The 23,583-nt window shown below is 43.3% G+C and overlaps 1 protein-coding gene across 2 annotated transcripts in view; it reads right to left on the bottom strand.

Moving 5' to 3' along the window:
• Positions 1 to 7,311: 7,311 nt before the first annotated feature.
• CFAP99 (cilia and flagella associated protein 99) overlaps positions 7,312 to 23,583 on the bottom strand; it is a 62,371-nt gene continuing 46,099 nt past the window's right edge. For both annotated transcript variants that reach the window (XM_073574458.1, XM_073574459.1), the window contains exons 11-16: positions 22,496 to 22,700; positions 19,662 to 19,803; positions 19,127 to 19,278; positions 18,738 to 18,943; positions 8,906 to 9,062; positions 7,312 to 7,587 (exon numbers count right to left, since the gene is read on the bottom strand). In XM_073574458.1, coding sequence (XP_073430559.1) covers positions 7,426 to 7,587; positions 8,906 to 9,062; positions 18,738 to 18,943; positions 19,127 to 19,278; positions 19,662 to 19,803; positions 22,496 to 22,700 — 1,024 coding nt within the window. In that variant the 3' untranslated portion in view covers positions 7,312 to 7,425. The remainder of the gene's footprint in view (positions 7,588 to 8,905; positions 9,063 to 18,737; positions 18,944 to 19,126; positions 19,279 to 19,661; positions 19,804 to 22,495; positions 22,701 to 23,583) is intronic.

Raw genomic sequence — 23,583 nt, 5'->3', positions numbered from 1 at the left:
CCCCCCCCATGCACCCCATCCTCGCCCTCCCAAAGACCCACTACAGCCCCTCACAGCCTGCAACAACGTTGCTAGGCTATGTTCTCTTCTATGCGCACTGGACCTGTGATGAGGTCACAGGAGGGGAGGAGTCAGGGGTCACATGATCAGGAGCCTCAGTGTATGCAGGACTCTACTGTGCTGGTCGTCATGGTGCTGGATGAGTGAAGTTTATGTGTGGGGTCAGGAGGGGTTTTCAGAGTGGATGTAGCAGAGCTGTGTACAAGGTGTACGGAGCGGAGCCGAGTGTGTACGAGGTGTACGGAGCAGAGCCGAGTGTGTGCGAGGTGTGCGGAGCCATGTACGAGGTGTTTGGAGCAGAGCCCTGTGTGTACGAGGTGTTCGGAGCGGAGATGTGTGTGTACGAGGTGTACGGGGCGGAGCCGTGTGTATGAGGTGCACGGAGTGGAGCCGCGTGTACGAGGTGTACGGAGCAGAGCCACATGTGTACGAGGTGTACGGAGCTGAGCCACATGTGTACAAGGTGTACGGAGTGGAGCCATGTATGTATATGTACAGAGTGTGGCTGCGTGTGTACAAGGTGTACGGAGCAGATCCGCATGTGTACGAGGTTCACGGAGTGGAGCCATGTGTGTGTGCGAGGTGTACAGAAAGGAGCCGTGTGTGTATGAGGCATACAAAGCCGAACCGTGTGTATGAGGTGTGCAGAGCCATGCGTGTACAAGATGTATGGTGGGGAGCATTCATACCTTCCAACCATTCCGGATCCAGCAGGACAGTCCCGATTTTGAGTCTGCACCACTGCCCCGGCCGGGAGGTTACTTTTCCCATGGACACAGGAGTACATGGCGGAGCCCTGAGGAGCACTTTAAAATTCGCATGTGACGTTCCACCGGAAGTGACGTGCTGGAAGCTGACCAGAAATGAGGTAAATTCGGGAAGAGATTGTGATGGAACCATGGAGGCACTTCAGGGAATGCTTCAGATCCATCACCATGTCCTCCTCCGACAGCGCGGACAGCGGGATCGCCTTGGACTCGGGGATGTTGGCCATGTGAGCGGCTCATGATATGTCCTGCATCGGGAGGCTCAGGTGGGCACTACAATGGGAGTCGGGCTGCTATAGTATCTATAGAATCTTTCTCTCTCTGTTTCTTTCTATCTCTATGTTTGTTCTTTCCCTTTCTAATCTTTCTTTCTTTCCCCTCTTCCTTTCTCTCTCTTTGTTCTTTCTTTTGCTCTGTTCTTTCTTTCCCCTCTTTCTTTCTGTCTCTAATCTTTCTCTCTCTGTTCTTCATTTCTCTCTCTCTGTTCTTTCCCCTCTTTCTTTCTTCCCTTTCTCTCTCTGTTCTTTCTTTCTTTCTCTGTTCTTTCTCTCTCTCTGTTCTTTCTTTCTGTTTCTTTCTCTCTCTCTCTAATCTTTCTTTCTCTGTTCTTCCTTTCTCTCTCTGTTCTTTCTTTCTCTCTGTTCTCTTTCTTTCCTATCTTTCTCTCTCTCTCTGTGCTTCATTTCTCTCTTTGTTCTTTCTTTCTCTGTTCTCTCTCTGTTCTTTCTTTCTCTGTTCTCTCTCTGTTCTTTCTTTCTCTCTGTTCTTTCTTTCCCCTCTTTTTTTCTCTCTCTGTTCTTTCTTTCTCTGTTTTTTCCCTCTTTCTTTCTGTTCTTTATTTCTTTCCCCTTTCTTTCTCTCTCCCTCTCTGTTCTTTTTTTCTCCTTTCTTTTTTTTTCTCTCGCTCTGTTCTTTTTTCTGTCCACTCTTTCTTTCTCTCTCTGTTCTTTTTCTTTTTTTCTCTCTGTTCTTACTTTCTCTCTCCTCTCTGTTCTTTTTTTCCCTCTTTCTTTTTTCTCTCTCTATTTTTTTTCTGTACACTCTTTCTTTCTCTCTCTGTTCTTTTTTCTTTCTCTCTGTTCTTTCTTTGTCTTTCCCTCTCTGTTCTTTCTTTCCCCTTTCTTTCTCTCTCTGTTCTTTCTTTCCCCTTTCTTTCTCTCTGTTCTTTCTTTCCCCTCTTTCTTTCCCTATCTGTTCTTTCTTTCTTTCTGTTTTTTTCTTTCTCTCTGTTCTTTCTTTTCCTCAGTACTAGTCAATGAGCCAACAGTACCAGCCACTGTGCCCATAATGCCAGACACTGTGCCCTCAGTACCAGTCAGTGTGATCAGCAGTGCTAAATGGGTGCAGTTGGGGCGTGTACATGGGTGTGACTAGTTGTGAAATGGGTGTGGTCGGTTGTGGCCTAAAATTTCAGCACACCGCAGCCTTTGTCCCTCTTTCCCTTCTTCAAAAGTTGGGAGGTATGGTATTATTGTAGTTATATTCTTGTACATAGGGAGCAGTATTATAGTGGTTATATTCTTGTACATAGGGGGCAGTATTATCATAGTTATATTCTTGTACACATCTGCCATTATTATTACTCCCACATTGACACACATTAGCACACAATGTCCCTGGTTCTTTTATCTTTATTAGCAGTGAACCGACATTGTCCAAAAGAAAAAAGCCTCCTATAAAAATGCCCAGTCTGCGTGATCGCATACTGATAAGTTATGGCCATAGAGGTGAGCCGACCATTTGTCACCTACATCCCAGCTTTTCTATCCCTTGGAGTATAAAGCCAGTACACATAGCTTACAGATTAGTATGATGCCAGTGCCGCCTGTGTCTCCACACTGTGCCTGACACAAATAATGAGGGTTATTGCTGTGGGCTGTGGTAAAATCTCCTTACATTAGGGTCACAGACCAGGAGCAGCAAAGGGGCATAATTCAGGAGGGATCAGGTGCCATGTTATCAGAGTAAGTAGAGGACTATGTGAGGCTGTAAGCCTGGCCGCCTGGTCTCATTTCTTGACACCTTTTAACAGCAATCACCCTTGAATGTTTTTTTTTTTTTTCGAAAACATGTTTCTACAACTTTCTAACATACTTTTTAAGATCTCTGCTTGCTGTTAGTAATTAGCTGCATTCTTCTTCATGGGTTGTTAATACTCCCACCTGAAAATAAAACAGTAATCAGAGGTCTGGCACCTGAAGATCACATTGATCCTTTTCAATGGGGAAGTTGGGTCTAGTAATTAGATTTGAACCAAAAAGTTCAACTGCTCTGGGAAGTCTTCACTTTTATGGGCTCCTGCATAGCTCCTAACCATCCCAGATTCAGTGGGACCATCCTGCTTTGAGGGCTCAGTCCTGCATCCTGTCACATCAGAGCTTTTGTCCCGGCTTCTATGTTCACCTCTCTTCTCTCCTATGACTCCTTCGCTCCATAGCTCCTCTTCAGGTGTGGAGCCGCTTCCCTCAGTGCATAAATTAAATTATATATTTAATTCTTTTCTGTCCTGTGATCAGGGCTCCCTGGGACTTGAATTGCATCTCAGTGTTCGCAAGCTCTTGCTTTATCCAGAAGCCACAGCCCACAATGATTTAGACAGGAGAATTTATTAATATTGACCTGTATTTCAGGCAGTGAACCCGGAAACTGCTTATACAAGTCCATAGAAATATATTGTGTATGTAGCAATGTATTTCTAGGCTCCCTGTATACTGAGGTGAAGAAAAAAAATTTTGTTTCTATAAAAGTGGAAAAATAATAAGCAATCACAACATTTCAATTCTTTTTTTTCTGTGAGTCTTCCCAGGTCTCAGACCCACAACCTGTCAGGATCCTGACAGCGCCGGCGTGCAGCCTCCGCTGAGCAGGGACTCACCCGCACTATAGGGGGCCCGGGGTCAGGTACAGCCGGAAACTACAGATGCACAGGACCTGTGGATGCTGAAGTTAGCAAGCAGTCACAGAACCTACAGTCACGTGACTGCAAGGGGGCGGGGCTTAGCGTCCTGATTTCAGAGATGGCAGGACACTATACAAAAACTCAGAGTCAGGCAAAATGGAGGTCATACACAGTACGGGCAAGCGCGGTACAGGAGGGATATTCAGGAGGGAGGTCAGACAAAGCCAAGGATCATACACAGCACAGGCAAAGCAGGTACAGAGTCAGCAAACCAGAAACGTAAACCGTAACAGAGCAGGGTCAGAATACCAGGCAGATGGACAATGATTGGCGTGACGCACGGACAGAGCAGGGTCGGGCACACTCAGATAGGAGTATAAGCGACAGGAGACGGCTCTCCCCTGAAGCTATAAAAACCCTCCCCAGATCCACAGAGAGGTTCTCAGAGTTAACTCCTTCACCACCTACCCAAGACACACCATGACACAACCTTAGCATCACAGGCAGGAGCTAGTGATGAGCGAACGTGCTTAGATAACATCTAATCCGAGCATGCTCAGGTGTTATGCGCTCATCTTGTTGTGCTCATATATTATGTTCGAGTCCCTGCTGCTGAATGATTTGTGGCTGATAGACAATATGAACACGTGGGGACATGGGCGTACCCAGGATCAAAACTAGGGGGAAAGCCATGGTCGGGCGCACAGCAAATTTTAGGCCATGCCCCATGACCACACCCATATCCACACCCCAACAACACACATTTAGCACTGCTGATCACACTGACAGGTACTGAGGGCTCAGTGGCTGGCATTATGGGCACAGTGGCTGGTACTGAGGAAAAGAAGGAAAGAACAGAGAGAAAAAAAAAGAAAGAACAGAGACAGAGAGATAGAAAGAACAAAGAGAGAGAAAGGAAGAGCAGAGAGAGAAAAAGAAAGAGGGTAAATAAAGAACAGAGAATGAAAGAACAGAGAGAGAGAAAGAACAGAGAGAAAGAAAGAGGGGAAGGAAGAACAGAGAGAAAGAAAGAACAGAGAGAGAGAAGGAAAGAGGGGAAAGAATGAAAGAAAGGGAGAGAGAGAAAAGAAGAACAGAGATAGAGAAAGAAAAAGGGGAAAAAATGAAAGAAAGAGGGGAAAGAAAGAACAGAGAGAAAGAAAGAACAGAGAGAGAGAAAGAGGGGAAAGAAAGGAAGAAAGAACAGAGAGACAAAGAAAGAAGAGAAAGAAAGAACAAAGAGAGAAAGAAGAAAGAACAGAGAAAGAAAGAGGGGAAAGAATGAAAGAGGGAAAGAAAGAACAGAGAGAAAGAACAGAGAGAGAAAGAAAGAACAGAGAAAGAAAGAGGGGAAAGAAAGGAAAGAACCCGCTGTTTACCTTGGTTACCAGCTCCCTGCACCAGCGCGCTGGTATCTAAGGCAGGGTTCCCCAACTCCAGTCTTCAAGGCCCACCAACAGGTCATGTTTTCAGAATTTCCTTAGTATTGCTCAGGTGATAATTGCATCACCTGTACAAGACAAGGGAAATCCTGAAAACATGACCTGTTGGTGGGCCTTGAGGACTGGAGTTGGGGAACCCTGATCTAAGGTACACAGGGACGTGCGCTCTCGTCGTCGCTGGTGAAGCTGCCTGTTTGGCAGCTCACCAGCGATCATGTACTGACACACCAGCGATCCTGACAAGTTCATTTTATTGTCAAGATCGCTGGTGAGTCGCTATGTGTGACGGGGCCCTAAGAAATGGAAACCACTATCATCCTGAGGATTACAGAGTATATAGGAGACAATGGACCTGGAGCAGATGATATTTTACATTTTTTAATTATTTTGTCCCAGATATAGAACATGATATAAAGGTGTTAGGGGAGATGTTATGGATCTAAAGGTATGTCTGCCCCAAAGTAGTACAGCAAGTGGGACGGGATTTAAGTGTTCCTCCAATTCAGTCTATAGTCCCTTGGAAGGCTTTATGATGATATGCAAAATGCTATTTAATATTGATGCTCTATGGTATGCCAGAAAATCAGGGACACCCATGCCCCCCGAGGTTTTCGGTCTTGTCAAAACTGTGTATGATAATCTAGGTTTCGATGTCCCCCCAAATAAATTTAGAAGAAATTGCTTTAATCTTCTGAAAAAAAGATTTTGGGTAAAATTATAAGGAATAGTCAGGAACAGATAAAGAATTCTAGGTAAAATGTCCATCCTCAGAATGTTGATTTGGCCAAACCAGAAGACCGAGAGCCTGGACCATTGTGATAGATCTTCCTCCAAGTTTCGCAATAGCGCCACAAAATTAAGTGGGTAGATCTGTGAGGTATCTACTGGAACTGTAATACCTAAATATTTGATATGGTCCTTTCTCCATTTAAAGGGAATGTGGAGCGGAGGTGTGAGGCGTCGGTCTCCGGAATGTTCAAGTTAAGGTTCTCTGAGATATTTACCTTAAAGTTAGAGAGTAGAGCGAATCACTGAAACTCCGCCAGAATCACTGGTAGGGAGATTCTCGGCGGCATCACTTATAGTAGTAAATCGTTGGCAAAGATGGGCAGTGTAGGCATTGCATTACCAACTGAAACCCCTGATATGGAAGCATTGACCCTAATAAAGGAGGGTCGAAAATGGACATCCCTGACGGGTGCCATTGTAGATTGTAAAAGGTTTGGAAATGCTTTCATTAACTCTTACCTGTGCCATGAGAGAGGTGGAAAGGGACATGATACATAACATCTTGCTACCCAATCTAATTTTTTGGCGAGTCGCCCCCAGGAAGTCCCACCCCACCCTATCAAACGCTTTCTATAGACATGGGATTGCTTGTTTTTTTATAGTTGCTGCCAATTCTGAGCTGATTGCACTGCTGGGCATCTTCCATTTTCGAAGTAGATTTTCATCTACTGTAAGTTTCCTTGGCCGATCATTGCATCTATGGTCCTGAACGTTGTCCCTTTCTATTGGTACATCTTCTAAAGAACTTGATCAGCAAACCTTGAAACCCCAGTATGCTTTGAAATCTTTGTTTGGAAGACGTTGCTGATTCCTTTTATTTTTAGACTTTGTTTTGGGTTTTTTTGGTATTTTTTTTATATTTCATCTTTTTATCATTTGAATAAGCACTGTACATTTTTTTGTATATTAAATCTAAAATTTACTAAGTTTGTTCTTTGCAGCTCTAAACGTACCCACAACCTCGAAGAGGGAAAGTATTTTTTGATTGTGTTACCCTGTGTATGCCAGTATGTAGGAAGAGAGCCTGTCAGGTGTTTGGGAAAGCTGGGTGGAATGTGTGCTAAGCCTGTCAGGTGTATGGGAAGGCTGGGTGGAATGTGTGCTACTGTGTTACCCAGGGTAGGAGTCTTGCTGGCCTATCAAAACAGAAAGTGGTGGCAGCAAGAAGTGCGGTTGGGAAGTGTGAACCGGCTGTGGGGTGCGCGTATCTCATTGTCGTCCTATTTAGACAGGAGAGTGGATGAGTGAGAGTGAGAAGCGGTCCTCCTGTACACTTACATCTGAGTCACGTGTGCAGGGAGTGAATGTTCTTCACGACACTGACAAAGAAAAAAATGATAGCATGACGCGACCATTGTGCAAAAGGGGATTTTATCTAATTGTCTCTTCTACGCGCATCTTCTTATTTATTACGATTTTTTTGTTCTGCCGGATAAAGGAGAACATCAAGTCCATGGACCTGTAGATTTCACGATGGTATCACGCAGGCTCGAGAGGTCCCGTTTCTTGCTGCCTGATAAGCCGCCATCCTGTGCGCCGTTTCTCTCGACACAACTCCGTACTGGAGCAGCTGCGCCTGGCGTTCCCTGCTCTCCTCCAGCTCCTTCCAGTGCTTCTCTTCATAGGAGTCCTGTAAGGAAAAGCATTTCACTGATAAAGATCCACAAAAGTAGCACACGGGTGATGGTCAAATGTGTAACACCCGAGAAATATTTATGAGGTGACATTTATTCACCTCCGACCAATGTGTACAGATAAAATCCGACGTTTCGGCCGATTTGGCCTTTGTCAAGGTTATCTGCAATACGCGGAAGTCGGTGAAACTAAAGTGGTTTACATGAGTGCAGGACTAGCTGCTCATTATCGATAACCTTGACAAAGACCAATTTGGCCAAAATGTTAGATATTGGTCGGGGATGAATAAATATCACGCCATGAAAAGCAATCTCCTTGCTATCTCAGTGCTGAAGTTGTCTCCGTAAACCAATGACAAGTATTAAAGGGAATCTGTCAGTAGGATCAACCATCCTAAGCCGTCTATATGGTCATGTAGATCATAGGAAACTGAATAAAATGATAACTTGATATCTGCGATCTGATGTTTAATTCCAGAGAAAACCACGTTTTTCTTAATATGTAAATGAGCAGTTAAGATCTATGTGCCGGACATAGATCTTCCCGAGAATCTGCCTCCAGAGCTTATTTTATATGAAATGGGGCGTTACCAGTGTGAGACATGTAATGACTGACATTCTCCTCTGTGGGCAAACTGTAGTTTTCAGAAGAGATCTTAAAAATAAACTGATCACAAAGTTCTCCCAGCTGGGACACTCAGCGATCAGATCTAATCTATGGAGAAACCATTCTAACTGTTACTAGAGGACATAGATCTTCCCGAGAATCTGCCTCTAGAGCTTATTTTATATGAAATGGGGCGTTACCAGTGTGAGACATGTAATGACTGACATTCTCCTCTGTGGGCAAACTGTAGTTTTTAGAAGAGATCTTAAAAATAAACTGATCACAAAGTTCTCCCAGCTGGGACACTCAGCGATCAGATCTAATCTATGGAGAAACCATTCTGTTACTAGAGGACCACCACAGAGGAAAATAAGCATTACTCACAGTCCGTCGAACTGAATAAAGGCATTACAGAGAGGCAAGCAAATCACTGGACATGCTTGTGAAGGGAAGGAAGTTCAGGAACCTGTAGTGCTGGTAGAATACTAATGAAGAGGAACCACCCACTGAAAAGACTGGCTGGCAAGCTACAGAGCATGAGAATCAGTATAGTTACTGGACATATTAGGCTCATACTGTATGTGCACCAAAAGCAGTTTTCAATTTAGACCAATATTTTTCTACAGGAATTTTGTGAAAAGGACTGGAACGCTTTAACGTTGCGCCCTCATGAAGCTTAACCGCTCGATCCTATACCGCCCTCTTACTTTGGTGGTATTACGTCGGGGGTGCAGCTTTAAGGCTTCTGCCTGTCTCTTGCGCTCGGTTATTTTCTTTTCGAGTTTCTGCTGCAGTTCGGTGACACGATCATAGTTGGCTACAGCAGTTTTTCCAAGCTGAGATTTAGACTTTTTCTCTTCCAGCCTGTCAAAAAGATAAATGAAGTAAAACAGATCTAGCATATACTTCAATAAAAATAATAATAAAAAAAAAAGAGATGAAAAAGTGTATTTTTCTACTCCTATTAAAGCAAGGTTGTTTTCATCAGGTGAGGGCTCACAAACAGCGGCGGATTTTAGGCCGTCACGCGGGTGATTCATTGTCACACTTAACCCCAGTTTACCCTGACTCTGCAGCTTTCAGTTAAGGCGGCAGCTCAAGTGGAAAATTACATTCCCTGCCTGTGAAAATGAACATCTCAGAGAACAAGCTTTCCTGGCCTTCCCTTTATCTGTCCACAAAATATTTGCTTATTTTAGGACTTTTTTCGAGACCTCAGAGATCGCTTCATGAATCAGGAGAAATTTTCTGCATGATGGATAGATAGGTAGCTAGATAGATAGAAGGATAGATGGATGGAATGATGGATGGATTGATGGAAGGAAGGATGGATACATGGATGGATGAATGGAATGATGGAAGGATGAATGGATGGAAGGATGGATGGAATGATGGATACATGGATGGATTGATGGAAGGGTAGATGGATGAATGAAATAATGGATGGATGGATGGATGGATGGATGGATGGATGGATGGATTGAATGATGGATGGATGGATGGATTGAATGATGGATGGATTGAATGATGGATGGATGGATTCAATGATGGATGGATGATAGATGGAATGATGGATGGATTCAATGATGGATGATAGATGGAATGATGGATGGATGGATTCAATGATGGATGGATGATAGATGGAATGATGGAAGGATAGATGGATGGATGAATGGAATGATGGAAGGATGAATGGATGGATGGAATGATGGATACATGGATGGATTGATGGAAGGGTAGATGGATGAATGAAATGATGGATGGATGGATGGATTCAATGATGGATGGATGATAGATGGAATGATGGACGGATGGATGGATAGATTTAGCCATGAATTAGAAAGTGATAAATCAATATCTAGGGATTGGGTTGTCCTTGTCGATTACAGACTCATTAGTGGCCAATGAGGCTAACTGAGGGATTGGCAGTTCCAGCCACATTGACTACAGGAAGATAGTCTCATTTGGGTGTAGTGCTGCAGTAATGCCCTGATCCCAGGGTTTCCAACTGTCTAGAAATTCCAGGATAGTCCGTAAAAATAGGGCACTTTTTTGACCTGTCCGTAAAAAAGGATTTTTTGAAAACTGAAGAAACTTATTATTTTGACTGTAATTATCATCACTCTACAATTTACAGTGACTGCAGCCAATCTCTTCTGGGCTGCAGACATGGATCACTTATAAATCACAATGATTTATTGTGGTTTTCCAATGTGTCCGTAAAAAAATATTATTTTTTTTTGTAAACTGTTCAGATGTACAGAGAGTGAAATGAGTATTTAACAAGTCACCAATTTTTTAAGTAAATATATTTCTAAAAGGTGCCATTGACATGAAATTCTCACCAGAGGTCGATAACAAACCATCCAATCCACACAGGCACAGAGATCAACCCATAGGTGTCCATAAATGTTAAAAGTTATGTGCAATAATGAGAAATGACACAGGGAAAAAGTAATGAACACATGAAGAAAGAGAGGTACAAAAAGCCATGGAAAGTCAAGACACCAGCTGAAATCTATCAGTTATTAGAAAGCAATAGTGAAAAATAATATCAGCTGGTTCAACTGATGGTCTTTCAAAAGGTGCCACCCAAGAAACAGCTCATGAGGGGTAAAACCAGTGAAATGTCTCAAGACCTTCGCAACCTTATTGCTTCAAAACATACTGACAGCATTAGTTACAGAAGAATTTCTAAACTACTGAAAGTTCCAATGACTACTGTTGAGGCCATAATCTGGAAGTGGAAAGAACATCATTCCACCATAAAACGGCCACAACCAGGTGCTCCCCACAAGATTTTAGACAGAAAAGTGAAAATAATCATCAGAAAAATTATCCAAGACCCAAGGACCACCTGTGGAGAGCTAAAGAAAGACCTGGAATCAGCAGGTACGATTGCTTCAAAGAAAACATTAAGTAATGCACTCAACCTCCATCACCTATATGCACACTCATCACGCAACCTCCATGGTCTGTATGCATGCTCGCCATGCAAGACTTCATTGCTGAGCAAAAAGTATGGTCAAATGCATTTACCATTTTCTTAACAACATTTAGACAAGCCTAAGAAATAGTGGGAGACTGTAGTCTGGTCAGATAAGACCAACATTGAACTGTTTGGATGCCATGAAACACACAATGTTTGGTGGCCAAAATGCACTACATATCACCCCAAAAACACCATACCAACAGTGGAGCTTGGAAGGGGGAACATCATGGTGTGGGGATGTTTTTTAGCGCACAGCACTGGCAAACTTCATATGATTGAAGCATGGATGAATGGAAAAATATACCGAGGCATTCTTGATCAAAATCTGCTGCCATCTACCAGAATGATGAAGATGAAACAAGGGTGGACATTTCAGTGAGACAAGGATCCCAAACACACAGTCAAGGAAACTCTCAAATGGTTTCAGATAAAGAAAATAAAGTTGCTAGAATGATCGAACCAATCACCTGACCTGAATCCAATAGAAAATGTATGGAAGGAACTAAAAGCTCAGAGTTCATAGAAGGAACCCACAGGACATTCAGGACGCAAAGAGTGTGTGAAAGAATGGGCCAAAATCTCACCTGAGCAATGCCTGAGACTAGTTTCTCCATACAGGAGGCATCTTGAAGCTGTCATCACCAATAAAGGCTTTTGTACGAAGTATTAAATACATTTCAGAAAGCTTTACAATAGTTTTTCCCTGTGTCATTTCTCATTATTACTCATAACTTAATTTAGGGACTTCTAAAGTTTTAGTTCTTTGAATTTGTGGATTAATTGGGTTGTTACCGGCATCTGGTGACAATTTTGTAAATACACAACACTCCTTAACAATAAAATTGTAAAACCAAGAAGGAAAAGTTGTGGAATGATGGAAATCACAGGATGGAGACATGTTACTGATCGGCAGTGATGAATGAAAACAATATTTTCAAAACATCTGGATTTATGCAGTATGGAGGATGGGCATCTCGACTGCTATCAGTGAGGTCATTAATGGCCACCTGAGGAAGGTTCTGCCACTGAATGCATTTGGGCAAATCATCAACATCTGCTGCTGACAGCTCCTGTGCAATCCCCGAACAGTGATGTCCCAGATGTGCTAGATGGGACACATGAGAGCACGTGTAGGCCACGCAGGCTGCTCACAGTAACAGGAGCAACATGTGGCCTGGTGTTAATGTGTTGAAAAATGGCTCCTGGGACACTATGGAGAAATTGTAGCACCACTGGTTTCACAACTGATCCATTCTGTACTGCAAGTGAAATTGGGCGTCACATTCCGAGCGTAAGGCCGGAGTCACATGATCAGGGCTTTTTTTGTAAAAAAAATATTTGCCGGTACGCAATATTTGCCCCCGACCTCCTCTGTGCAGCCCCCGACCTCCTCTGTGCAGCCCCCGACCTCCTCTGTGCAGCCCCCGACCTCCTCTGTGCAGCCCCCGACCTCCTCTGTGCAGCCCCCAACCTCCTCTGTGCAGCCCCCAACCTCCTCTGTGCAGCCCCCAATCTCCACTGTGCAGCCCCCAACCTCCTCTGTGCAGCCCCCAACCTCCTCTGTGCAGCCCCCGTCATCCTCCTTCATACTCACCTTGCTGTGCCGTCGCTGAACGTCCCTGAATCCTCCATTGTCCAGAGCTGACAGCATCTTCCTGCCTTCAGCGGTCACATGGTACCGCTCATTAAGCTCATGCTTCCACACCCATGGGCGTCCATATTCATGAGCTAAATGAGCGGTACCATGTGTCCGCTGAAGGCAGGAAGAAGTTGTCAGCGCTGGGACAAGGAGGATGCAGGGGACTTTCAGGGAGGCACGGGAGGGGTGAGTATGACTTCCCAGCCACCGGCTCCTGCCGCCGCTCCCCCTCCCCCGCTGAAGCACCTTCAGATTTCCGGTACGCCGTACCGTCGCGTACCGGCGCAAAAAAAGCACTGCACATGATTATCTATTCTATTATTTCTAAACACTGTTTTTCGGTGATTACTTTGTATCCCCCCCGTTCATACTGCACCCACACACACATGATACACCATTTGAAAGGTAAACTTGCTCCCTTCAGCAAGAAAAGAGCCAAACAAACCACACATTCACGATTTTATCACTAAATACAGTTTAAACATTCATTTTCATAAACCTGCAGAAGGACACAATGACCTGCAGGTGGCACCTCAACGGAAGACATTTTTTGGACTCTGTTTATCAAACCAATTTATTGTATTACCAATCTACATATATAAATACCTGTCTGTGTCTATCAGCTCATGAAATACATTTACATTTGACCAGCTTGCTTTTTCTGAAATTGCCTGTGCCCCCGACGACCAATGTGCGAAAATTTTGCACGGGCCAAGCTAGTATTATATAACAGAGAGTACAATGATTTTTCTCACCTAACTAATATAAAGCAATTTATATATATATATATATATATATATATATTTATATATATATATATATATATATATATATATATATATATATATATATATATATATATATAAATCCAACAATGTAGACCAGCTCACTCCTGTGAACCACCTGGAACCTCAGCTGACCTGGTTAACTCCGTTGTGCCCGGATCTGGATGTAGGAGTCCATCCATACAAATGTGAACAACGACAAAGCAAAGTCCAGCAATAACGTGAGCAATCCAGGATGCTGTTCAAAAATGTTTTCTTTCTTTTTATTCATAAATCCATTAAAATGCAATGGTCCAAGCAGTTCAAAACAGCAATAACACAGGAAAGTAGTGCAAATAGGACTACGCGTTTCAGCGGTAGAACCCGCCTTCTTCACGGTCCAGAATCTAATCTGCTTTCCAAACATGGAACCTTATATACATCCCACTCCCATCAGGGTAATTATAAACATATGTGAGAGACTTAAAAACATGTGCTATAAAAGCAGATCAAACATATAAACTATCCGCATATTGATCAGTATACAACATGCATAAAGATTATAAGGAAAGAATTCAACATATTGGAGAAAAGTACATTAGGAATGTCCGATAACCTGACCATAAGATTTAAGGCCCTGTGCACACAGTGCAGACTCCGTGCAGTATATATATATTAGATAGCAGATACGGTAGATAATAGAAAGATAATAGATAACCAGAACAGCACTGTAATCAAAGACTGACGGGGACCCAGAGCAAAGAAATTAAAAGTTAAGAATGCAGTGTTTTTTTGTTTAGTTTTTTTTATATAACATTTCCCCTCTCTGGCTAAACTTTTTTTGTAAACCACTTTGCCAGCTTTCTCATAAATTTACATGATATAAATTCCATCTTCATTGTGGGCAATGTGCGGCCAAGAAAAGAAGCATCTGATAAGAATCATAGAATGGTAGAGTTGGAAGGGACCTCCTGGGCCATCTGGTCCAACCCCCTGCTCAAAGCAGGATTCGCTAAATCATCCCAGTCAGATGTCTGTCCAGCCTCTGTTCGAAGACTTCTATTGAAGGAGAACTCACCACTTCTCGTGGCAGCCTGTTCCACTCATTGATCACTCTGTCAAAAAGTTTTTTCTAATATCTAATCTGTGTCTCCTCCCATTCAGTTTCATCCCATTGCTTCTAGTCTTTCCTTGTGCAAATGAGAATAAAGTTGATCCTTCTACAATGTGACAGCCCTTTAGATATTTGTAGACAGCTATTAAGTCTCCTCTCAGTCTTCTCTTTGCAAACTAAACATTCCCAAATCCTGCAACCTTTCCTCATAAGACAGGGTTTGCAGACCGGTCACCATTCTGGTCACTCTTTTCTGAACTTGCTCCAGTTTGTTGATATCTTTTTAAAATGTGGTGCCCAAAACTGGACACAATATTCCAGATGAGGTCTGACCAAAGAGGAGTAGAGGGCAATAATGACTTCACGTGATCTAGACTGTATGCTTCTGTTAATACATCCTAGAATTGCATTTGCCTTTTTGCTGCTGCATCACACTGTTGACTCATATTCAGTCTGTGATCTATTAGTATACCCAAGTCTTTTTCACATGTGCTGTTGCTTAGCCCTATTCCTCCCATTCTGTATATCATTTTTTCATTTTTATTGCCCAGATGTAGTACTTTGCATTTTTCCCTGTTAAAAACCATTCTGTTAGTTGCTTCCCACTGCTCCAGTTTATTTATGAAGACCCCTGAGTTTGCACTATAAAGGTTGGTGTGGCGTGTGTATGGTGAAAGTCCTAGTTGATGCTACAGCCGCCATACTAGAACACCGCAAATAAAAGTCCCATTCAGTCTTCTCCGTCCCTGTGTCGCCAGCATTTTACCTCTGCACTACATGGCGCCTCGTGCAGCTGCGATATGTAAATCGCCTCTACGGCTTCAACTGTATTTATTAGTGCAGCTGTACCGAGTCTGCATGTAAATGAGCTGTCGAGAAAACGAGCTAATTACTCCGCCGCTGCTACATAAATCAGGTAATGGGGTGATTTTTACCGGATATTTTAAAATTAGCTTTTTTTTTTTTTTTTACAAAAAACCTTTTAACATAAGTAACGTACTTAGCAATTTAACACCTGAAGATTTGGGTCACTGCCATCTCCTGCCATGCCCGGGGTAATTACAGATCCTTCATATTAAATAAAACATGAACTAAGGAAATAATCAACAAGTACAGAATGATGGAGCATCCATACGGATCTGTGCGTAGACTCTATACAGCGTAGCCAGCTCTTACCGAGATCCCGGGGTGTACTGAATATTGTGACGTTTGATTATTTTCTGGTTTAGATGGGATGTGACGGCTGCAGCCAATCAGTAGCTGCTGACTGGCTGCAGCGGTCATATGACGTCCTCCATGGACCAGTGTGGGGGCTTAGGTTTTCATTTGTGTGGCAAGTTGCAGTATTTAAGTTTTCATTGCTATCTATTTGGGTTACATGTAAAGTCATGATTGTATTTTACAGAATTTTGGGGGGTGATGTGGTCACCGAAAAATGGCAATTCTGGAACTTAGAACTTTTTATTTTGCTTTGCAGTGCATGATGTAGGGGGTTACATAATTCAATATTTTGGTAGATTTGTTATTACCAAATGTCAAATAAAATTTTTGCATTTTTCAAATCTCTAATTTTCTGATGGGAGGAGGGGCAAATCAAACTATTACGTTTTTGCTTTTTAATAAGTTTTTTTTTTTACTTTCTTCTGTCTTTTTTTTGTTGGTCCTTATTAGGAAACTTGAACCTGCCAATGTCTATTCCTCCTCCTTGGTTTCTGGCATCTTTTTAAGTCGAGTACCATTCTCTTCATTGTTCAGAGACATACGTAAGTAAGTCTAGACTCTTGCAAGGTGTAAAATCACCACTCTTAATTCCGAGGTTGGGCATGGAGGGCCTTCCCCCATTTTTGATGGACAGCGCTTGGACTTGTCAGTTTTGTGTCTGTGACTTGGTATCTAGGGGTAAAACGAAGAAGACGTTGATAAATTACAGGGTGACTAGGAAAAATTTGGGAATCCATGTGTCAGGTGAGGTTCAATGTGAATGAATGTAAAGTTATGAATCGGGGAGCTAATAATCTGTGGGCACCATAAGTTCTAGTCGGAGTAAAACTAGGAGAGTCACTTGTAGAGAAGGATCTGGGTGCACTTGGAGATCACAGACTACATAACAGCACAATGTCAATCAGTGGCATCTAACGCTAGCAGGATATTGTCAGATATTATAAGAGGTATAAACTCACTGGACAGGGACGTAATATTAACACTTTACAAAGAGTTAATGCGACCTCATCTGGAATATGCACTTCAGTTCTGGGCACCAGCTCATAGAAAAGGTTCAAAGAAGAGCCAAAAAACTGATGATGGGCATGGAGGATCTTAGTTATGAGGAAAGATCTATTTAGTCTTCAGAAGAGACGTCTCTGGGGGACAATCTTCTGAAGAGTATAGAAGCCTTGTGTCCTCTGAAGATTGTCCCCTGTAGATGTCTCTTCTGAAGATTATAGAAGCTTATGTCCTCTGAAGATTGTCCCCTGCAAACATCTCTTCTGAAGAGTATAGAAGCCTCGTGTCCTCTGAAGATTGTCCCCTGTAGACGTCTCTTCTGAAGAGTATAGAAGCTTATGTCCTCTAAATATTGTCCCCCAGAGATTTCTCTTCTGTAGAGTATAGAAGCTTCGTGTCCTCTGAAGATTGTCCCGTGTAGACGTCTCTTCTGAAGAGTATAGAAGCCTTGTGTTCTCTGAAGAGATGTCTACAGGGGACAATCTTCAGAGGACACAAAGCTTCTATACTCTTCAGAAGAGGCGTCTCTGGGGGGACAATCTTCAGAGGATACAAGGCCTCTATACTCTTCAGAAGAGAAATCTCTGGGGGACAATCTTGAGGACAAAAGCTTCTATACTCTTCAAAAGAGACATCTACAGGGGACAATCTTCAGAGGACACGAGGCTTCTATACTCCTCAGAAGAGACGTCTCTGGGGGACAATCTTTGGAGGACATAAGCTGCTATACTCTTCAGAACAGATGTCTACATGGGACAATCTTCAGAGGACGCAAGGCTTCTATATTCTTCAGAAGAGACGTCTTCAGGGGACAATCTTCAGAGGACATAAGCTTCTATCTTCAGAAGAGATGTCTACAGGGGACAATCTTCGGAAGACAAAGCTTCTATCTTCATAAGAGACATCTACAGGGGACAATCTTCGGAAGACAAAGCTTCTATCTTCATAAGAGACATCTACAGGGGACAATCTTCAGAGGAACAAGGCTTCTATGATATTCAGAAGAGAAGTCTACAGAGGACATGATTAACTTGTACAAGTACATACTGTAAATGGCCCACATATAAAGAAGGACAAAAGCTGTTTCATGTAAAACCCCTGAAAAGTTAATAGGACACTCCCTCTATCTGAAGTAAAGACGGTTCAATCTCCAGCAGACACAAGGCTTCTATACCATGAGGACTATTAATCTCTAGAACAGCCGGCCTCAAGAGCTGATGACAGCAGGAACCTTTAGGACTTAAAAAAATGCTTAGATACTTTTATAGGAAGAAATAAGATAAATGCTTATATACGTGTAAAGTTCTTGTTCTGAATGTTGATCCATTTGATCGACATTCGTTATCCGGCTGGATCATGTATTACGGTTGTACCTATGAACCTTGATATTTTCCCATCCCTCGGTTGAACTTGCTGAATATCTGTCTTTCAATTGATCAACTATGTAACCAGGAAGGGGGAAGTGGAGATTAGTAGGTGTGCTCCTTATAAAGGATGGAAGCTATTGTGTAGTATCTTACCAGAGTGAAGAGAATCGCGCTAGGTGGCATGAGCTTTGGGAAATAAGGAACATTGGATCTTTAGATACGGTTTTTATGAGTACATAGGCATTTTGACACTGAACTAACGCCTTTCTCAAGGTCAAAAAAACAAGTGACTGTTTAGGATCTAGCTGAAAACCTGATTTCCACTCAAGAAAGTGGCATTTATAGCAGAAATCGCAGGACACATGCATCAAGGAGCTCAGACATCAATGGAAATAATGAATATTTTACAGAAATCTTACAATGACTTACACCACACTGACCTGAGGAGAGCGGCTTTGCCTAGGGCAGCTCTGTGGAGAGAGATCTGCTCCAGAGTCTCCAGAAGATACTGCTGTTTTGACTGCTTTTCCTCAAGGATCTGGTCTCTCTTTTCCTCTTCGGCTTTTCTTTGAGCTTCTTTTAGTAAAGCTAGACGTTCCCGGAGCTCCACTACTGACATCTCACAGTTCAGCCCATGCCCCGCAGTCTGAAGAGCATAGTATGCCACAGACGAAAAGATTAGTGTCCACGAATGGCCAGATCCTTACGTGTCAGCCATTCAAACAATATACAAATCTTACAATTGTGCTTGGTTGGCAAGATTTTTTGTTACTCAAGGTAAACCCTAATCCTGTGAATAATACCATCAAGAAGGCCTATCGGCACTCACCTGTGTTAGATCCACAAAATTTTGCCTAATGATTGGCACTGACTCCATGGCTCGTATCTCACGGATCAGCTCAAATTTCTTCCTCAGCTCCTCCTGTGCCTCCTCTAAGGCCTGGCGTAACAACTCTCGACTCTCCTCCGCTACTTCTTGTACTAGAGTGGGATAAAACCAGGTCGTAATAACAGATAGTGGTCTCCGAGAAGACGACGTGACAAAAGAACAGATTAACGTTAATGTTTCATTGACGGCTATTCTTCCCGACTCTGCTATTCAAGAGCGTGATCAGACTGTGGAATGTGTTCTCAATGGCTGAATTTGCTATTTTTGTGTATAAGTGCCTGCAGTTTATTCCTGTATGTATCTAAACACACTAGTTACGGCAGAAGGTCTTGCTGATGCTCCTGGGCACCCAGCTCCAGGCAAACATACCACCGCCACCTCCTGAAGGGAGACGTCTTAGGTAAAGGTAATACCTCTAAAGCGAGACTGAAGTAAGGAAGCGTCAGCCTGACCTAATTCTTCTACTATCACCTACCTATTTGCTGCTTGTATTTCTGGAGCTTCAGTCTTGCCTGTTTAGTGGTTTTGTGTCCCTCAGACACTTGCTCCACGAGGTCCCTCATCTCCTTCTCTTCTTGCAGACGTTTCTTGGCGTATTCCCGCATCAGCTTCTCCGTCTAAAGACAAAACAACGAGATGATTATAAAAAGTGCAAAGTGAAGATAATCTAATGATCCATGAGCCTGGAGCTCCATCGTCTACATCTGCAGGCTTCACTTGGGAGTAAAGGTCCCCATAGACATCAGATGGGTGTTGCTCCCCTGACTTCCTCGGCCAAGTGCGCCTGTGTCTTCCATGCGAGACTCCTCTCATGGCATCCCGTCTCCATGTAGGACAAAAAAAATCGGCCACTGGAATTCCAATATTCCGATCTTCTTCTTCCCCGAAATAATCCATCGAGGGAGTTTCAGAAAGTTTTTATACAAATTAGGGCTCGTTCACACATCCGATTTTCTTGTACGAGTGCTCCGAGTGGTTTTCACGGATAGCACTTGGACCCATGATATTCTATGGGGCTGTGCATATGTCTGACTTTTTCCTCAGACCGAGAGGTCCATGTAAAATATCTGAGACCTGTCAGATTTTGATCAAAATCGGCAATGCAAGCCTACGGTTTCTAATTTTTTTTCTCTCCACGTATAAAAAAAAACTGATGACGCTCGGATCAAACACCTATTAGATCAGAGTAATCGGTCCGTTTTTGTTGTACATGGAAAATAGTGATGTCTGAAGGAGGCCTGAGACTGTCAGCCAGTCCTGATAATATCAGTGGGCTCAGCCGATTTTAGTCTAATGTTCATGGGGGTCTTTAACACAAGACAAGTAAGAGGGGGCCCCGATGCAGCAGCTTACTCTACACTTTCCATAAAAATAAAACATGCTCAACAGAATCAAGTATGTATGTGTTTGTGCTGGGTTATTGGGACATTTGCCTAATATAAGAACTTTTGGCGACGGCTATCTGATAAAAGGCTTATTCCCATCTTCATAAACTGTGCATTGTTCTTGTAAATACAAGCACTTTTGCAATTTACTGCTTATTAAAATTTGCAGCCATTTTCAGAAATTAAATGTTTCTATTATTTATCGCTCATTGCCTAGGACACCGACCACTGCTGCTGTCTAGCATGTAAGCACTGCAACTGAAGCTGGCCTGGGATTAGGAGGTGACAGCGCTCTCCAGTGATCCTGGCCAGCTTCAGAGCAGCGCTTCAGAGACTGATAGATAAGAGCCTGCATGTTCTGCGCATGCTCTCTTGTCCAGCAGCGGTGGTCGATCTCCGTATCAATCAGCTGAAAAGTGTCAATATCTCAAAGACGGCTGAAGATTTTATGAAGTGGTGAATTGCAAAATTGCTTGTATTTACAAGCTCTATCCGACAATATACTGTCACGGCTGTATCAGAGGCTGCAGACTGTGGCACTGCATCTGTCTGCAGAAGGTCTCAGTTGTTTGATTTGCAGACTAGTGGACCCCCCCCCCCCCCCCCCGGTGCTAATGATCACACCTGGACCTGGGTGTTTATAACTCCCTACTTCCTGTTGGGAGATGCGGATGTTATTTCCATTCCTCCCTTGTGAAGGCTTGGAGCTACAGCAGTCGACTATCTTCCTTTCTGGTGCTGGGACGACGTCTGGTGTTTCCTCTCGGAGTCTGCTCAAAGATAAGTGTTAGCCCCTGTTCGTCTATCCCAGTTGTCTGTAGTGTAGTGGGGATTGACTAGCGTTCACCCTTTCTTTCCCTAAGCAGGAATTGCATAGAGAAAGAAGGGGTAAACGATAGTCAATCCCCACTACACTACAGACAACTGGGATAGACAAACGGGGAAACACTTATCTAACCGCTAGGGTCTGTCTGGGCTTAGGTATCCTTCTCGGCGATAGGTGTGGAACCTATTTAAGGTCTTAGGGTACACAGGGTGACGTTAGTTCTGCCAAGGGGTCTCCACTCCCTGCTTCCATAGCATCGATAGTTGGAATTTTGTAAGGAGGCAGAATTTATGATTTCATTTTATCGTCAGTGACAAAATAAGGTTTAATTTTTCTGTTACCCCCTATATTCACAAATGTATGCTCCCCCCACCCCCTGACATCTTGTAGTAAACCCCTAATGGATTAACATCTGAGACCTGGGGGCTACGATCGCCCTGCGGGTTACAACTGCCCTGCGGGTTACAGTCTCCCTGCGGGTTACAGTCGCCCTGCGGGTTACAATCGCCCTGCGGGTTACAGTCGCCGTGCGGGTTATGATCGATTGAACTGCGGGTTACAATTTCCCTGCAGGTTACAATCTCCCTGTGAGTTACAATCTCCCTGCGGGTTACAATCGCCCTGTGGGTTACAGTCGCCCTGCGGGTTATGATCGATCGCCCTGCAGGTTACGATCGATCTCCCTGCGGGTTACAATCGCCCTGTGGGTTACAGTCGCCCTGCAGGTTATGATCGATCGCCCTGCAGGTTAAGATCGATCTCCCTGCGGGTTACAATCGCCCTGTGGGTTACAGTCGCCCTGCGGGTTATGATCGATCGCCCTGCAGGTTACGATCGATCTCCCTGCGGGTTACAATCGCCCTGTGGGTTACAGTCGCCCTGCGGGTTATGATCGATCGCCCTGCAGGTTAAGATCGATCGCCCTGCGGGTTACAATCTACCTGCGGGTTACAATCGCCCTGTGGGTTACAGTCGCCCTGCGGGTTACGATCGATCGCCCTGCGGGTTACAATCGCCCTGCGACTATTCACGGCTTTTATTTATGCCTTTCAGCACTGACCTAGTAGCCTCACAAATCTGCCCACTTCTACATCTCACCTCCTCTTTCTTCATTAGGACCTTTTTCTTGTTCTCCTGGATGAGGTTCTGCCGCGCCAACACGGCTTCCTCACGGCTCAGTTTTCCTTCCAGACGCCGACACTCTATATCGGCTAGTTGCCTTTCCAGGTCCTTTGCCAGCATTTGCCGCTGCCATTCTAGAAACTCACTCGGATCCCGGGCACCATCAATCAGCTTCTCTATTCTGGAAGGCATAGTTCAAAATAGCAAAAACTCTTAGGTATATGCAACGACAAAGGCAGCGACTGTGTCACGAGATGCCAAACTAGGCAGCTGCCTAAGGCTCCCAATCCACTAAGGGGTCTGCTGAGCACAGAACCAACCAGAGGCAAAACTATACTTAATATTTGTCTCCTTCTTCTAACTTCATCACAAGAATTTACAACACATTTTTCATAAACTTAGACCACAAGGGTTTTTTTTTTTTTTAAGAATGCTGTCATGTGTGTACACAAGGAATAACATTTCTGGCCCTAATATGACTTATATCAGCAGATATCCCCACTGTAGGCTCTAGTCACTAGAAGACTCAGCAGTTTCACTTCGAGTCTCTGTCTCGCTCCAGCTTCTTTCCTCTCCATAGACTTCTATAAGCAGCAGTAATAGTTTAATCCCTCACTGTAGACAGATCTGTAGACTGATTTCAGCAGTTTATGAGAGTGAATGATTATTACAGGGAGAGAAGAAGTGACTGATCAGTGGGGAAATATACATATTTTTCTAATAAAGACATATTACAAAGTTTCTTATATTCGATTGTACTACCAGAAAAATAAAATAGTAGCTACTGTAGACAGATCTGTTGACATATTTGAGCAGTTTATAAGCATGAATTATCATCGCAGGGAGAGAAGAAATGAATGATATGTGGGAAATGTAAATTTTCTCTAATAAGACATATTACAAAGTTTATAATATTTGCTTCCACTGTTCATTTATAATAAAAAAGGAGGAATTACTAAAGACAGAGCTGTAGACAGATCTGAGCAGTTTATGAACTTGATTGATCAGTGCAGGAAAAAAAAGTGGCTGCTTAATGGGGAAGTTTACAAAGTTTCTTATATTCA

Source organism: Dendrobates tinctorius, unplaced genomic scaffold, assembly GCF_039654945.1.
Source record: "Dendrobates tinctorius isolate UK_male_01 unplaced genomic scaffold, ASM3965494v1 ptg000039l, whole genome shotgun sequence".
In the NCBI taxonomy this organism is placed as follows: domain Eukaryota; kingdom Metazoa; phylum Chordata; class Amphibia; order Anura; family Dendrobatidae; genus Dendrobates; species Dendrobates tinctorius.
This window is presented reverse-complemented; position numbering and strand designations above follow the sequence as displayed.